At 42.7% G+C, this 16784-nt stretch overlaps 1 protein-coding gene across 1 annotated transcript in view; it reads right to left on the bottom strand.

Annotated features, from left to right (window-relative positions):
- Positions 1-16784, bottom strand: part of STAB2 (stabilin 2) — a 137008-nt gene that overhangs the window by 4867 nt on the left and 115357 nt on the right. The window contains exons 58-67 of the mRNA XM_073323666.2: positions 13214-13321; positions 11665-11858; positions 10695-10836; positions 10098-10231; positions 8417-8582; positions 8060-8166; positions 6901-7020; positions 5858-6016; positions 1899-2009; positions 448-576 (exon numbers count right to left, since the gene is read on the bottom strand). Coding sequence (XP_073179767.1) covers positions 448-576; positions 1899-2009; positions 5858-6016; positions 6901-7020; positions 8060-8166; positions 8417-8582; positions 10098-10231; positions 10695-10836; positions 11665-11858; positions 13214-13321 — 1370 coding nt within the window. The remainder of the gene's footprint in view (positions 1-447; positions 577-1898; positions 2010-5857; positions 6017-6900; positions 7021-8059; positions 8167-8416; positions 8583-10097; positions 10232-10694; positions 10837-11664; positions 11859-13213; positions 13322-16784) is intronic.

Here is a 16784-nt window from a genome sequence, read left to right as displayed (position 1 = left end):
TCAGGACTGCTGTTGAGTAGGATAGGCCATGGCCCTGCTGCTTCTATGTTTAGGCTCTTGTGCTCCCTTGACTAGGTCTCTGGTCCTTGCTTTGAGGTAAATGGGCTGGGAGATTCCTTGTGCAGGCTTTTGGTTTGCCTGGGCAAGGCTGCATTGTGACTATTTGAAGAGACTTTGCCTCTCTCCAAGTGTAGGAACAGCCCCTAGATTCTCAGGAACAGAGTTTGACCCCGCACACAGAGGCAGCCATGAGGGTTTGGGCGGGGGTGGGGAAGGTTTTGATGCAAACAAGCGTATTTACTAACTAGCAGAGTAACAAGGAAGGACACTTTTGAAGACCGACCCAAACAGGACGGATATTGTAGCTTGTATCTGCCCCTAAATGGGGATAGGCATGAGTAGGTGTCGACCGCTTCTCATTCAATTTCACACTCAACCTCCTCCTACCTTGAAATACTGGAAGCCAATATTTCTCCTCTTGAATCTGAAGTACGAGTACCCGACAAAAGCCACGATTCCAATAACCAGGATGATGGCAAAGAATATTCCTGTTCCAAATCCAGTGTGGAGAGAAGCCTGATCATAGAGAGAGGAGTGAGTGCTGGAGCCGGGCACTGAGCATCATTCCAAAGCGGGAGTCCATAATTTAAAATGCTGTGCACCGTAAGGATGCCAACGGCAGCGTAGGTGGCAGGGATGCTGCCGCTAGTTTAATTCTTCTTGATCAGCTTTTGTGCTTGACAGTTCCCAGGTCTCAGACCCTCATAAACACGAGTTAAAACAAACCCTCATTTTATAACCGAATCCAAGCTGCTCATTGATCAGTCAGCGATCCCTTTCCCCAGAGAAGGTTCCTTCTTATGAAAAAAACACGGTTAGACGATTGCACTGTAAAGGTGGGAAATGTAGCCCTTTGCAATAGAATCTTGTGTGCAGGTAAGCGTATGGGAGTGGAATGATAAATCCTGGTCTACACGCACACTGTTTGTTAGCTGGGGGTGTGAGCTATTAACAAAATACTTACATGAGTATATCCCCAAATGCGGATGCAGTTATATAGTAGCAAGATGCCTTAGATTGGAATAGTTTATTCCCCTTTCTGTACAGGGACAGGCTACGCTGCGGTAAATGCTTATAGCAGTATAATTGCACCGACACTGGATGGGATTGTTCCACTATAACTGGACTGAGAAGGTCAAACTGGTACAACTATACCTAAACTGTAGCTAAAGCAGTTCAACTTATGTGTAGACAAGCTCTTAGGGTGATCTTGCTCAGAATATGACAAAGTGCCAAGCTTGCACAAGCTGAAAGGAGAATAAGTGTGTTCGTGAGCCTTGCTATCTTGGTATGATTTGTGGTGATAATCTGCTAATCAAAACTGTGCAGGAATTGGAATTTCCATCCCACAGAAAATATCACAGAATTATTTTTGTGCCGAGTCGCAATGAAAAATCAGAAATGCAAATTTTTCCCTAGGACAGAAACTTTCAAAGAACTCCATTCTGGAAGAACTGAAATGGATTTTTTCCAAAAATTTCTGATGTGGTAAACCAGCTTCCCAGCTAGCCTCAGGGGAGCCAGAGATCTGGGGGAGCTGAAGCTTCCATAGGAAGTTTTGATGGAATTCGCAGATTCCCACAGAATTACTTGATTCAATCAAATCAGCATTTTCCAGCAGGTAATTGTTCCATCAGAAAAAAATTTGACCAATTCTACCAGTAACTTTGTCCTTGAGTTCTTTAAATTCAATTTATGCTAAAGTAAATTCTTAACCTGGAAATAAAACCAGAATGCAACTGACAGGCTACTTTATAAGGAATTATAGGAAGATTTTATGGACAAGTTATTCACAACTGACAGCAATGATCTCAAAAGACAGAACAACAAATACTTACAGGTGGTGGAGGAGGAGCTTTTAAAGGCTCTGAAATGACATGGATTACTCCATTGGAAGCAATGATATTCCATTCAAGAATAGATTTTCCATCCACGTATCTGGTCTCATTCTAAACAAGAAAAAGAACAATGGGAACTGAGTTTTGACCTTCCTGATTTCAGAAGCAAAGTAAAATTTAGATTTATTTCCCTTATGTCTTTCACTGGTTAGGAAAGGGAGACTCTTCTTGTGTAATTATACATCTGCCCAAAGAAAATACCCTGCCTGGTTATTGGACATCAGCCCACAATTGCTCAAACCCTCTGAGGGCTCCTCTCTGCCAGAGCTAACCAACAGGAGCGGGAATCTAGGAATGGACAATGCTAGGAAATTAATTTCACTTCATCTGTGTCATGTTTTTAGTGATTTATGAAACTGACAATCCTGACTCAATAGCAAAGTACAAGACAGGGAGCAATAGGACAACCCTCTCCTCATGGCCTTGCCACTGAATCTCAACCCTGGCCAGGAGCATTGTCATCTCCATGCCCATCAATTTTTGGCTTTCTGCTGAGGTTATCATTAAATACTATTTGTTCTGGTGGCATTGCAAGGTGGACACCTGTCAACCAGTCTGAGCCCACCAACTCATTTCATATAGGCCACGTAACAGGTCTTGGATGGCACCATTTGGTCACTGCTTCCCTGGGCTCTAGTTGAATGGGCAATCTGGAGATGAAAAGGGAGCAGTAATGGGCTATGGATCAACCAGTCCTACAGTCACTCCAGACTGTTCTAAATGCAATTGACAAACTCATCTTGAACTCTTGCTGCCTATGGAACCATCCCGAGCCTCTGTCTGGTCCCTTTTTATTCTGCTTCTATGGCAAACAGGAGCTGGATCTCATCATCTGGTGATTCTTCCACTGTTGAGGAATCTTTTGCTGATGTAGATTTAGCATATCCAGCTTCCTACACTATGGAGCTGTGCCAGGGGAGTTTCTGAGGGCGGGGGATGTGACAATCTCTGGCTGGTGAGGCAGGGCTGCTCTCAATGATGCCAGTGGCAAACCGGTCTCTGCTTGGCTCCAGGATCAGGAAGCTGCAAACAGCTTCTTTTACCCCAGAGCTGTGCTCACTGTATGTGGGGCATGGCTGAGGCTACAGTCATCTTACCTGGTTTTTTTCTAGTCCCTCTAAAACCACGTGCAGTGTTGAACCCTGTCTAAAGCATTATATTTTAAATAAGAATTAACGCAAATGATCTTGCTCGTGAGTGAGTCATAACATGTTTGCTGTGCCAACAGTGAGCAAAGCAGCCTTTGCTACATAGACAGAACAGAATCACATGGACTTTTGTCTGCACTGCACAAGAGATGGTAGAAGTCAGCCAGCATGATTCTGAGTTATAGTCTCTCCTGGCAGCATGAACGTTCTTATGAAAAGGATTTTGGGGCTCAGCCACTTCATGTGGAATGTCAGTTTCTAGGGTCCGATAGGGTGCGTGGATGCAGGTGTTTGCTTGACCTCTAAATAACACCCCTGTTCAGATGTCGTCCTCCAGTGTGAATGTGTGGATCTGTGCCAGGGCCTCAGGGATTAGATTAAAGCATTTTCAGTTTTGCAAGCACAAATGTAATGCTTCCACCAGAAGGGAGAAGTGAAAGAGGCACTATAAAAGGAAAACTATTACTGTTACTGCCTAGGTCAGGGGTGGCCAACCTGAGCCTGAGAAGGAGCCAGCATTTACCAATGTACATTGCCAAAGAGCCTCAGTAATACGTCAGCAGCCTCCCATCAGTTCCCCGCTCCCAGTGCCTCCCATCCACCAGCAGCCTTGCAGATCAGCATCTCCCACTCCCTCCCTGCACCTCCCGATCAGCTGTTTTGTGGCGTGCAGGAGGGAGAGCATGGCAGGCTCAGGGGAAGGGGTGGAGTGGGGGCAGGGCCAGGGGTTGAGCAGTGAGCACCCCCCGGCACATTGGAAAGTTGGTGTTTGTAGCTCCAGCCTGGAGTCGGTGCCTATACAAGGAGCCGCATATTAACTTCTGAAGAGCCGTACGTGGCCCCGGAGCCACAGGTTAGCCACCCCTGGCCTAGGTTATAATTTCGATCTTCCCTACTTTTACTAGCCTGTCAGTGCTCATTTTAAAAGCCTTGAAAGTGCGTTGTGGGGCTGTTTCATAGTGCTAGAGAGAGGCAAGTGCTTAGCTGAATGGAGGGTGCACACTTGTAAGTCAGCTGTCTCGTTTCCCTTCCATTCTTACACGCCTTTGGGCACTGCTGTAACTAGGAAAATCAAAGATGGTTTAACTCAGCCAGTTGAAGATTGGCATGCAGCCCACTGTTGGCTTATAACTGTACAAACATGTGACCTGTGTTTAAAGGGCTCGACATCTTTGTAGGGATACAGTTGTGCGTGCTGGAGTATACTTGTTAACAGGAGTGTACTCTGGTGTTGGGAGCATGCTCATTCACGTGCATGCTGAGAAGCCTCAAGTGCTGTTTATGCAAATCCAGGGGACTAGAAAATAAATTGGATGTTCTCTGGGTGGATTTTAAACAGCGTGGTGGAGGGTTGTGTATTCCAATCATCTGGAGACCAAAATCGACTGGACACATGGGCTGGTACAACACACCTCCCCATCCCCCACTGACTGAGGTTCAAGGAGGACAAATCCCCTCAATAGATCTCTGGTTATTTTCTAACTCAAGTGTCAGATAAGGGGAAAGTGGCAGTGAAAAGATTATTTTAAGGAGCTATACATCTTAGTACCGTGCTGAGACAATGGTTCGGCTGTTCTAATATATTCTAACTGGGTAGTAGAATGGAACAGAGGGTGGAATTTCATTTTTAAATTCCTTATCTGATATGCTGTAATTGTCACCCCTGAATGTTTTTCTGGATACAGGGGAGAGTTCTAGAGCAATCTTCTTTCCATCTCTTCTCTGCTCTCATTTATTCCCATGCATCACCTTCCTCAGAAGTCCACACTTCTGTTCTAGCCAAGGAACACTAGCCACACGTTCTTTGGAAGCTTGTCTGCAACAGTCCTGCTTGCTGACAAGCTCTTTAGGGTAAGGACTCTCTTTTGCTATACATGTGTAACACCAACAGACTCTGGTCATCGGCAGGCGGGATCGAACCTGGGACCTCTGCAACTTAGTGCATGAGCCTCTACTGCATGAGCTAAAAGCCAACTGGCTGTTAGCTAAGGCTGTAGAGCAAACTCATTAATCTCTCTCTCTAAGTGGTCTTGGTGCCACTAGATGGGACAGAACGCCACACCCAGGAGGTATGTGGGTTACACATGCATCCAGAGTCTAGCCCAAGGGAGTTGCTACATAGAGGCTGCTGTCATTCAAAGTGTTCGAGCTGGGCAGAAGGTGACAATTTCACCAAAAATGAAAAGTTACGTTTTTTCCAAAATGTAAGAATTTTCTGTTTTGACTTTTTCTGTTTTGTTTTTTTTTGGGGGGGGGGAGGGAGTGGGGGGTGTCAGCTTTTTGAGGAAATGGCAGAAACTATTTTTTAAAAAATCAATTTTCTGTGAAAATGTTCATCTAAAAGGCCAGTTTTGGTCCATTTTTGTTTTTAATGAAAAATTTCGATCAGGAACTAAGAATGTTCCTTAGTAGTAAACTAAATGCCGCTCCCCCTCTCCCACCGAACTCCAGCTCTCCTACCACCCTGAAGTGCAAGTTAGGCCCAAGCCTACACTGTGCTGTTACATGCTTCTGGCCATATTGGCCAACCACCATCTTCCCCCACCCCACGTTTCAAGCTTTCTGTAACTCAACAGTACCCTGTAATGAAATGCTGAATAACGTGCACTAGAAATCATTGCAGTCTCCTGGCTTGCTGCTTCTCTCTCGGACAAGGCTACCCTGGATTGTGTGGTGCTTGCTAATAAACAAGACAAAGGACAATATGGTGGATAGGAGTGAGGACAGCAGACTTATTTTTAACACAGATACCTTCTTCTTTGTCGGGATTTGGTAATCCTGACCTATGCTGTATGTAATTAAGAGTCTTTTCTCTATCCTTGTTTGAAGAGTAGTCCCATTGGTCAAGTCTTCATAAAACAGTGTGCTAGAATTGGACAGATGATACTCAATGTCTCGTCCAGAAAGTGTCTAAAGAAGAGGAAAATAGACACATTTACCAATCTAACTCACCCAGCTGATTTTACCACTAGATTAAATTCCCTGGCTGGCTCTTGAAATTCTCCATTTCTGCTACTTGCATTCCCTGACATAGTGGTCTTGAGCAAGAGGGGCTATAGCTCTTTTGGCCCTAGAGTATTACACAAAACAAAACACGTTAGCTGGACAAAAGGCTTCCCCTTCTTGCTGGTCTTTCTGCACTATCACAGGAACAGAAGAGCCTTGAAGAATCAAACAACGCTACAACCCCACTTCTTTAAAAAATGTGTTTGTGGGAAACCTTTAAGAAATGTACAAGTTTCAAACTACCTAGTGCACCACTGGGGGATCGTGCAGGCCACAGGATGAACTTCTGGTCCCACTGTGGGATAACCCAGGCCTTAGAATGAACTCCTGACCACACTGAAGTCAATGACCAGGATTCCACCCGTAAAATTTAAAGCAACAGTTGATTGGAAAGGGATGAAGGACGTGATAAGGTAGAAGAATAACCTCCTCTGAATGGATGTGTAACAAATACCAGATACCAAAATTACACACAACTTTCTCTTAATAACTGTCCTTACAGATGCAGTTGCAGATAAGTGAGAGCTGACCTTGCCTTGAAAGGACTTTCATATGTGGCAACAAAACCCATTGTACAGAAAATTCTTAAAAGTGGCTCAACATGTATTCATGATTGTCTGAGAAAAAAATAAGACAGACAAGTCTGCCTATCCAATTAGCAACCTAATAAAACCCTTCGGCCTGCTGTCTCTTCCTGAGATTTATTCATTCAAATTAAATTTTAACAGTTACTATTGGACTCCAGCATGCCTGCTCAGAATGAAAGAAAAGGTTAAATAGATACTCACCTCATTTTCTCTTAGCCCATTATTGTTTGGGGCAAAGAGAGTGGCCCGGGTTGACAAGTTTGTGAGGTATTTCAGGAACTCTTTGCCTTTTGTGGAGCTGTTAGAGTAAACCAGGACTTCCTAGGAAGAAACAAAATTCATTCTTAATTGAGGGCAATCTGGATTATGGTCCAGTTATTGTGACAAAAGCTGAATGAATATGTAAAAAACCACAACTTCATTGTTAACACTGAAACAACTTTGAACTGACAACCATTTTATCCTATTAAGGGAATACGTACACTGGAGCCAGGGTTGTAACTCCCAGCTCGGGGAGACATACCCACACTAGCGGTGACTGAGCTAGCATGCTAAAAATAGCAGTGTCGCTGCAGCCACCCAGGCAGCAGGACTGGTTAGCCACCCAAATACAATCCTGCCTGAAACACTAGGTGTATACGCAGGATGGTTAGCCCCTCCTGCCGCCCGTGCAGCTAAGGCTACACTGCTACCTTTCGCACGCTAGCTCGATCGGAGCTGGCGTGATATCTCTGCCTCAGCTGGAAATTAGCTCCGGTGCAGACATACCCTTAGAGAGAAATTTTTATTAAGATGACAATTTTAACCCTTGATGCTGCAAATTCTTATGCACAGACTTAACTTGAAAGCACGAGTAGACCCATTGTCATCAGTGAGCCTATTCATATGAGCAAAGTTACATACCTACCTTGGTGTTTGCAGGATCAGGGCTTTAAATGTCAATCTTTTGCCTCTAGCAGTGTGGTAAAATTCAAATAAAATATTCTACCCGTTGTGGCATTTAAAATTAAATCAACCCCCCTATTAACATATTAGTTCAATCTACATTTTTCAACAAACACAAATTTTCAATTTATTTTTATAAAGTCTCCACCTGATTTAAACCAGTGATTTTTTTAAATCATGATTTCAAAGGCTCCACCCTGCTTTAGTGCTGCATTTTATAATGCTCATATTTACTTTCTCATATAGTAAGAGAAGAGTGAGATTACCCAGCCAGGTATGCTATTCAATGTGAGTGGAATGAGCTAATAAAGCAAACATTTACATGTAAACAAATGTGTGGGGTATTTGCTATGCTATGCAACTTGGTTTAGTTTGTTTGTATCTCAAAACAGTGTACTTCTTCTTTAGTCCATACCGACAAGAAGTTTGTAAACATGGGGAAAGACATCAGGACCTGTAGCAGGTTCCCGCTACATGTGAAGCCATTACCCACATAGCCAGTCTTACACGTGCAGTTCACATCTGTAAAATACAAATACATGTCTTTTAGATAACAAGCCAAGAATGAATGGTCTATTCCAGGACACTGGTTGCTACTGCTCTGTGGAAGAAAAATAATTTTCCAGTCCAAAGAAATTTTTCCTAGCTTAGAAAGAGAACCTGTTGCCAATACTATGGGCTGGGCACTTTAAACTTAGTGACATTACTGGAACTAATTATAGTGTCCTTTTGACCAAACTACCATAGATGTAGGCAGTAGGTACTCCGTTACCTTTGACTCTGTAGCAGAAGACATCCCAGGTTTCACTCAGGTTGACTCTAGGTCCATAGTCAACTATTCCAACAAATCCTGATCCACAGTTTGGGGAAGAGAAGGCAGTTGGATAACCAACTCTTTCATTATCTAACCAGCCAGCAGCACAGAAGTGGTATTGTGCCTGTAACCAACACATTAATAATATTGTAAAGCACAGAGGAAACAGAACTGTAATTAATCTAACACACTGTGAGTGAAACTCCTCCTCCCACCAAGGGCCAACATAATGCCTACATGCCACAGAAGTCCTACTTAAATCCTATTTTGAGGGCTTAAGCCGTGCATTGGCTTTGTGTGGGCTCTCTGCACAAGGTGAATTTCAACTCAGCACAATCCTGCACTGACCATCTCACCTGTGCGTGGAGTCCCAGGTGCAGGGGGTTTGTCTATGCAGAACTCAATGCAGGAGCAGGGCCAAAGAGTGCTTAGCAGCGGTTGGGTGGCTTTTGTGTGCAAAACAGGAATAAAAATGACCTCTTTTTATCAACACAGAAGAAGCGTTGACAAGTTCAATTAAATGTGAATAATAAATATTCAGGTTTCAGAGTAGCAGCCGTGTTAGTCTGTATTCACAAAAAAAAGGAGTACTTATGGCACCGTAGAGACTAACAAATTTATTTGAGCATAAGCTTTCGTGAGCTACAGCTCACTTCATCGAATGCATCCAATGAAGTGAGCTGTAGCTCACAAAAGCTTATGCTCAAATAAATCTGTTAGTCTCTAAGGTGCCAAAAGTACTCCTTTTCTTTTTTTAATAAATATTCAGTAAACTCAAAGCCAATGTTACTGCTGGCTTTGCTGTCACAGAGAAATATTTACACTAAAGAGGAGTCTGAACTGAATTGTTCAGATCCAGAGCTGAATGTGCCCAAAGTCCAGAGGGCTCTGGATCCTTGGGGTTGGTTCAGGCTGCTCTACGTGCCCAAGAAGAAAATTTACACACTTGTACACACTCCAGTCTTTCATCTTACCAGTATCTCTTGTCTCTTTAAATAATGGGTCTCTTTAAATAATTTCCACTGATGATGACTGAAATTTACAGACAGGCAAAGTAAGAAAAATGCTGCTTGAGAACTTAGTCAAAACCCAGCGATTTAGACTTTTGAATTAGCCTTGTTACAAATGGACTAGTGAATGAATAGTAAAAACAGGTATGATTTGTTGATTTCAGGTTATTTACTTTGTATATTTTGACCTGTGATATTGGCAATTTGTGTTTTAATGGTTATAAAGCTTTAACTGTTTGGATCTCAACATCTACTGTCATTAAATAATTGTCTGACCACTCTTCCCCCTCCCCCAATAATTTCCCAGAAGTGTGAATATTTAAATAGCTAAAAAAATGTTTAAAACCAATAATTTTGCACAACTGCCAAAATTTAAATTAATAAAAATCTAAAAAAGCTTACAAATAAACATTAATATTATCTGTTGAAATTAAAAAAATAATAATCAAATTCTACCAAGCCTACTCCTACAGCGAAGAAGTTGCATTTCTTAGGATATAAATGTATATCCTTGTAGCATTCAACTTCCAAATAGCTAAGTCTCACAGTTGTGTTTCAGCCTTGTGGAGCCACTAAATACAGTACACACACACTGAGTCCATTGCCACTGAAGTTCAGCACTATGTCACCTTCTGAGCATATGACAGCTGATTATATGTAGCTATTGTTGCCCCTTCCCTGGCACAGGCCTCCTTTGCTTTTTCATAAGTCAGTTTGTACTGCCCTTGGGGAGAGCGCAAATGGAAGACTCCAACTGTAGCATCTGTAAGTAAACAATCAATAATTTAACTTTAGGGCTGTAGGTGGGTTAACTCTCTGGGCATAAAGTGCCCTGTTCTGTAATAGCTTGAGCAATCCTTGAGGAATTTTCATGAAATGGAGCTAGCATGTAACAAGCCACTTGTGGGGTAATATTTCCATTTGGAATCATTTTAATCGGTTGCTTTCAAAGGTCCCAACTCACAAAATATTAAAGCACATTCTTAAACTTTAAGCATGTGCGTAAGTCCCATTACTTTGCCAGGACTTAAGCGTGTGCTTAAGTGATTTGCTGAAGAGGGATTGATTGCTCAGTTGGGGCCTAAATGACTACATCTGTGCAGAACCCCTTTGACTTCAGTGAAACTTGACATGGACTCAGGAGTCCACCTGGAGGGATCCAGTTGAAGGATCCTAGCCTGAGCTCTGCATACCACACTACTTCTGAGTCTATCTGGCATACTGACCCTGGAAGTGAAGATCGGCACAGTTGGCATCGGCATGGCACTGCCCGTTGTCTTGCAAACAACGGTCAACTGGAAGCTGCATCACAGTGCAGTCAAGCCCATCACCAACGTAGTTATTTTTACATTCACATTTGCGTTTATCCTGGTAGGAGAGAGAATAAAAATGTCCAAACAGAATGTTTTAGAAACATAAAAATGACAGCCTAAAATAGCATTTTCTGAATGCATGGAAGTATCCCGTTTGCTGAGTCCCGCAACAGCACACTGTGCATTTGCTAACATGCCACTAGCAAAAAAGCTATGACTCAATAAACCACTTACACACATATTAGAATTCATCCTTATTGAACAAAACACTTATGTACATACTTTTATGTGCTTTGCTGAATTAAGGGTCAAAGCATTTATACCTAAACCGCTCAGAATATGCTTTGAAGAATTATAATAATAAATATACATGGTAGCCACTCAAAACAAAATTAAATAAATACATATGGAACCATGAAAATAATTTAATAATACACTGATTGAAATAGGCTGAGAAGATAGATTTAGCTGTAGGAATATTTACATCTCCTCTAGGCATCTTATACATTCCAGCCTGCCAAGGCCCAAATGTGGGGAGGGGTGAGACACTCAGCATAAGGGTTATCAAAATATACATGCAGAATACTTGAACATGTTGTGGGATCCATTCCTTTAGTATAAATAACCTCAGTTTCATGATACTGCATTTCTAATATAAACAGTTTCCACCAGTAAGCTGAGTGGACACCAAAGTTATGTAGAAAGCAGGCTGGGACTGATGAGTCTCAAAGTCAGGGACATTTGGGAGGGGTGGTCTGGTCCAGCTCCCACTGAAGTCACTGGAAAGACTCCTGTTGACTTCATTAGGAGGTGGAGTGGGTGTCTAGTCAGGATTTCAAAGACAAAAAAGCCAGCCCCATCCCCCTCCCCCTCAACAACTTACAGGTCCTGTCATTGTACAAAGGGCATGCTCATGGCAACCACCATTGAGCCCATCAGCACAAGGATTGATAGGAAGGCAGGTGTGTCCATCTCCTGTGTATCCTTTCTGACAGCTACAAAGGACTTTCACACCAGTTTGGGTACATTTCGAATTCTGGTGACACCCACCATTGTTTTGTTTACAAAGATTCACAGCTACAAAGCAAAAAAAAAAAAAAAAAAAGGTGAGTTAGGGTATTTTTAAAGAGTGTCTTGCCTTCACAAGGAAATGCTGGCTCCAGTTATTTAAAAGCAACTGGAACATTTTTTGGCTGATGAGACTGTAAGCTTCTTTGGCTACTCTCTATTTTGTAGAGAGTCCTACACAAAAGGGGCCCCAGTCCTCTTCAGGGGCTTGGGCACATCCCTTATCTAACATAGTAGGACTGGCCCAGACCTCCTCTCCTGCTTCAGCATGGGAATTTTTGAAAGGAAACCTCCATGAGGATTATAGATTCCTCTGCATTGTCCCAGAGGGCAGCAGGACAAGTCCCTCCTGATCTCAACCCCATCAAAAACCAGTCCCCAAGAGTGGCAGATTCTCCAGAAGCCAGGGCCACGCATGCTCTGTACCTCCCAGTGGCTCTGCTTGGCTCCTTGGTACCATGATGGAGCTACTCTAATAAGGACTCCACCCAGGCCACGTTGGCTCCTAATAAACCTGGGGGTGGATTATAGAAAGGTTACTACAACCTGGGGATGCACTAATTTTTCTGGCTAACTTCTGCTGGGATGGAAGGGGGACAATGTGTATTTGCTGTGGTCCTGCAGCATACCTACTCCTTCCACAATCCTGACTCCATACAACGGAGAGTGGGAAATGTGCCAAGCCCCCTTACCAGATGAAGGAACCCTCCACATAATGGGTCTGTGGAGGAGATGATGTGTCCCAGCAATAATGACTGACTAGCTCTCAAGTAATATTGTCAGAGAGTTTCCTTGCCTCAGGTAATCAAACAAAGATTGCTGAAAATGAATTATTGAGCTGGAAAACCACAAAGTCCTCCCATACCCAAATAGAGCTGGCTAGCTATCTTGTTGCCCTCACATATATATGTGAAGCCCCAGTGAAATCACCCTGTGTTGCACCTTCCAGGGCCAAACAGTACCATCTATTACAATGGTTGCAACCACGCATTGACCTCACGCTCTGTATAAGAAAAATCTGTAACTACTCTTTATTTATTTCAGAGACTGATGAGTGATGTGTCTCAAAGTCAGGGACGTTTGGGACGGGTGGTCTGGTCCAGCTCCCACTGAAGTCACTGAAAGTCTTTAGATCAGAAGTTTTGGTTCAGGCCCCTCTTTGATAGTTAACATTTCACCCTGATTAGTCCTGTGTATTAAAGTGAATGGCTAGGTGAAAACAACGTTTGCCTTTAAGGTTCAGGGAGAGACAAGGTGGGGGAGTTAATATCTTTTACTGGACCAACGCGGGTTGGTCAAAGAGGCAAACTTTTGAGCTACACAGAGCTCTTCTTCAGGTCTGGGACAGAAGTACATGAATTCACCTGTACACGTGATTCCATCTCCTTCATAAAACGGCTTACACTGACACATGTTCTTTTCTTTGCAGACGGCATTACTAGAACAATTAGGTGAACACACAGGCGGCAGAGCTGTGAAGAACGTAAAATATCTGATGAAAATGACTTTTTATACTTTAAAAATGTGCTCTCATCTAGAGAATAAAGGAAAACTTGTATACAGTACATGTTTACTTAAAAACCTGTGAGACAATTCATATCACCACAGAATACAATGCCTTGCTCTTGTATTCTATCATATTGTATTTTATCATAGATCTCAAAGCTCTTTATGCTGGCAGTAAGCATCATTATTTCCATTTTACAGATGGGCAAACAAGAGTGAAGTGATTTGTCCCAGAGCACATAGCAGGTCAGTGCAGGAACAGAATGCAAATCCTCATTTAAAGCTCTATCTACTGGGCCATGCTTTGATGCTAATCAGTTGTAAGTGAAATGATCTTCATTACTCTGAAGCACATTTACAGTAATAGCCTGATATTATAAAAGGGGATGTTGTTTGAATTGATATTAAATACAGTTTTCAAAACATATGTTCATCTACAATTATTGTATTTTGCAAACATGTAGTGCTTACATTTTCAAAGCACTTTTTAAACAATAACTAATTAATCCTCGGTTTCAGAGTAACAGCCATGTTAGTCTGTATTCGCAAAAAGAAAAGGAGTACTTGTGGCACCTTAGAGACTAACCAATTTATTTGAGCATGAGCTTTCGTGAGCTACAGCTCACTTCATCGGATGCATGCCGTGGAAACTGTAGCAGACTTTATATATACACAGAGAATATGAGAAAATACCTCCTCCCACCCCACTGTCCAGCTGGTAATAGCTTATCTAAAGTGATCATCAGGTGGGCCATTTCCAGCACAAATCCAGGTTTTCTCACCCTCCACCCCCCCACACAAATTCACTCTCCTGCTGGTGATAGCCCATCCAAAGTGACAACTCTTTACACAATGTGCATGATAATAAAGTTGGGCCATTTCCTGCACAAATCCAGGTTATCTCACCCCCTCACCCCCCTCCCAAGAACCACACACACAAACTCACTATCCTGCTGGTAATAGCTCATCCAAAGTGACCATTCTCCCTACAATGTGCATAATTAAGGTGGGCCATTTCCAGCACAAATCCAGGTTTTCTCACATCCCCCCCACCCCCATCCCCATACGCACACAAACTCACTCTCCTGCTGGTAAAACCCCTTCAAAACTGAGCACTCTCCAAGTTTAAATCCAAGTTAAACCAGAACATCTGGGGGGGGGGGGGGGGCGGGGAGATAGGAAAAAACAAGAGGACACAGGCTACCTTGCATAATGACTTAGCCACTCCCAGTCTCTATTTAAGCCTAAATTAATAGTATCCAATTTGCAAATGAATTCCAATTCAGCAGTTTCTCGCTGGAGTCTGGATTTGAAGTTTTTTTGTTTTAAGATAGCGACCTTCATGTCTGTGATTGCGTGACCAGAGAGATTGAAGTGTTCTCCGACTGGTTTATGAATGTTATAATTCTTGACATCTGATTTGTGTCCATTTATTCTTTTACGTAGAGACTGTCCAGTTTGACCAATGTACATGGCAGAGGGGCATTGCTGGCACATGATGGCATATATCACATTGGTGCCAGCAATGCCCCTCTGCCATGTACATTGGTCAAACTGGACAGTCTCTACGTAAAAGAATAAATGGACACAAATCAGATGTCAAGAATTATAACATTCATAAACCAGTCGGAGAACACTTCAATCTCTCTGGTCACGCAATCACAGACATGAAGGTCGCTATCTTAAAACAAAAAAACTTCAAATCCAGACTCCAGCGAGAAACTGCTGAATTGGAATTCATTTGCAAATTGGATACTATTAATTTAGGCTTAAATAGAGACTGGGAGTGGCTAAGTCATTATGCAAGGTAGCCTATTTCCTCTTGTTTTTTCCTATCTCCCCGCCCCCCCCCCCCCCCAGATGTTCTGGTTTAACTTGGATTTAAACTTGGAGAGTGCTCAGTTTTGAAGGGGTTTTACCAGCAGGAGAGTGAGTTTGTGTGCGTATGGGGATGGGGGTGGGGGGGATGTGAGAAAACCTGGATTTGTGCTGGAAATGGCCCACCTTAATTATGCACATTGTAGGGAGAATGGTCACTTTGGATGAGCTATTACCAGCAGGATAGTGAGTTTGTGTGTGTGGTTCTTGGGAGGGGGGTGAGGGGGTGAGATAACCTGGATTTGTGCAGGAAATTGCCCAACTTTATTATCATGCACATTGTGTAAAGAGTTGTCACTTTGGATGGGCTATCACCAGCAGGAGAGTGAATTTGTGTGGGGGGGTGGAGGGTGAGAAAACCTGGATTTGTGCTGGAAATGGCCCACCTGATGATCACTTTAGATAAGCTATTACCAGCTGGACAGTGGGGTGGGAGGAGGTATTTTCTCATATTCTCTGTGTATATATAAAGTCTGCTACAGTTTCCACGGCATGCATCCGATGAAGTGAGCTGTAGCTCACGAAAGCTCATGCTCAAATAAATTGGTTAGTCTCTAAGGTGCCACAAGTACTCCTTTTCTTTTTAATTAATCCTCCTAACATCCCTGGGAGGTAGACTTGGATGAAGTTTTTTGACCAAAACATTTTTTCAGTGAAAAATGCAAATTCTCTGACACTAAAACATTTTGTGAATTTCTGTCAATGTTACCAAATAGTTTCAGTTAAAAAAAGTCTACAAAAAGAAAAAAATCAAAACATTTCATTTTGACATTTTCAAAATAAATACTTTGATTTTTTTATTTGAAATGACTTTTTGTTTCACAATTTCCTTTCATTTTATTAAATGAAATGAAATTGTTTAAAAAAACCTTGAATGCCTAAAATTTTAGTTTTGATTCAACCCAAAATGATTTTTTTCCCCAATTGTTCAGTATTGCCAGTAAATAGTATCCCTATTTTACAGACAAGGTCAAAGCCGCAGAGTGGGTAAGCAACTTGTTGAAGTCCATTATGACAGCTGGGATTAGAACTCTCTGGTCTCAGTTCTCCATCCTGTGGTTGATACACGAGACCAGCATTTCTCAACCTTTTTGATACCAGGGACTGGCTTGCTGCCTTCCTAAACTGTGTCTGGGAGAGCTCAGGGACTGGTGCCGGTCCACGGACTGATCGTTGAGAAACAATGCACTGGACCATGCTGCCTGCTCACATAGGACAACAGAATAATCTGCTAAAAGGAGTCATGGATTCACCAACACCTGAGCAATCCCAGAGTAGACAAAGACATCTGCATCTGACACAGACACCATTGCTGCTGTACAGCAGGGAGAGGAACTAGATTAGTGATACTCAGCAACTGGTACGTCAGGCTCTTTTTGACTGGTAGTAACATTAATGAAGAGTCTCTGTGCTGAGTCCCTGTGCACTGCTGCTGCCTGCATCTCATTCAGTTGTCTTTGGTTCCAAACACAATAGGCTTGTGTAGACTGCAATGTAAACCCAGGATTAGTAGAACTCGAGTTAGCAGACCCTGGGCTTGTTAAACTAGTG

This window comes from Lepidochelys kempii, chromosome 1 (assembly GCF_965140285.1).
Source record: "Lepidochelys kempii isolate rLepKem1 chromosome 1, rLepKem1.hap1, whole genome shotgun sequence".
NCBI lineage: Eukaryota > Metazoa > Chordata > Testudines > Cheloniidae > Lepidochelys > Lepidochelys kempii.
The sequence above is the reverse complement of the archived record's forward strand: the minus strand, read 5'-3'. Positions and strand labels throughout refer to the sequence as shown.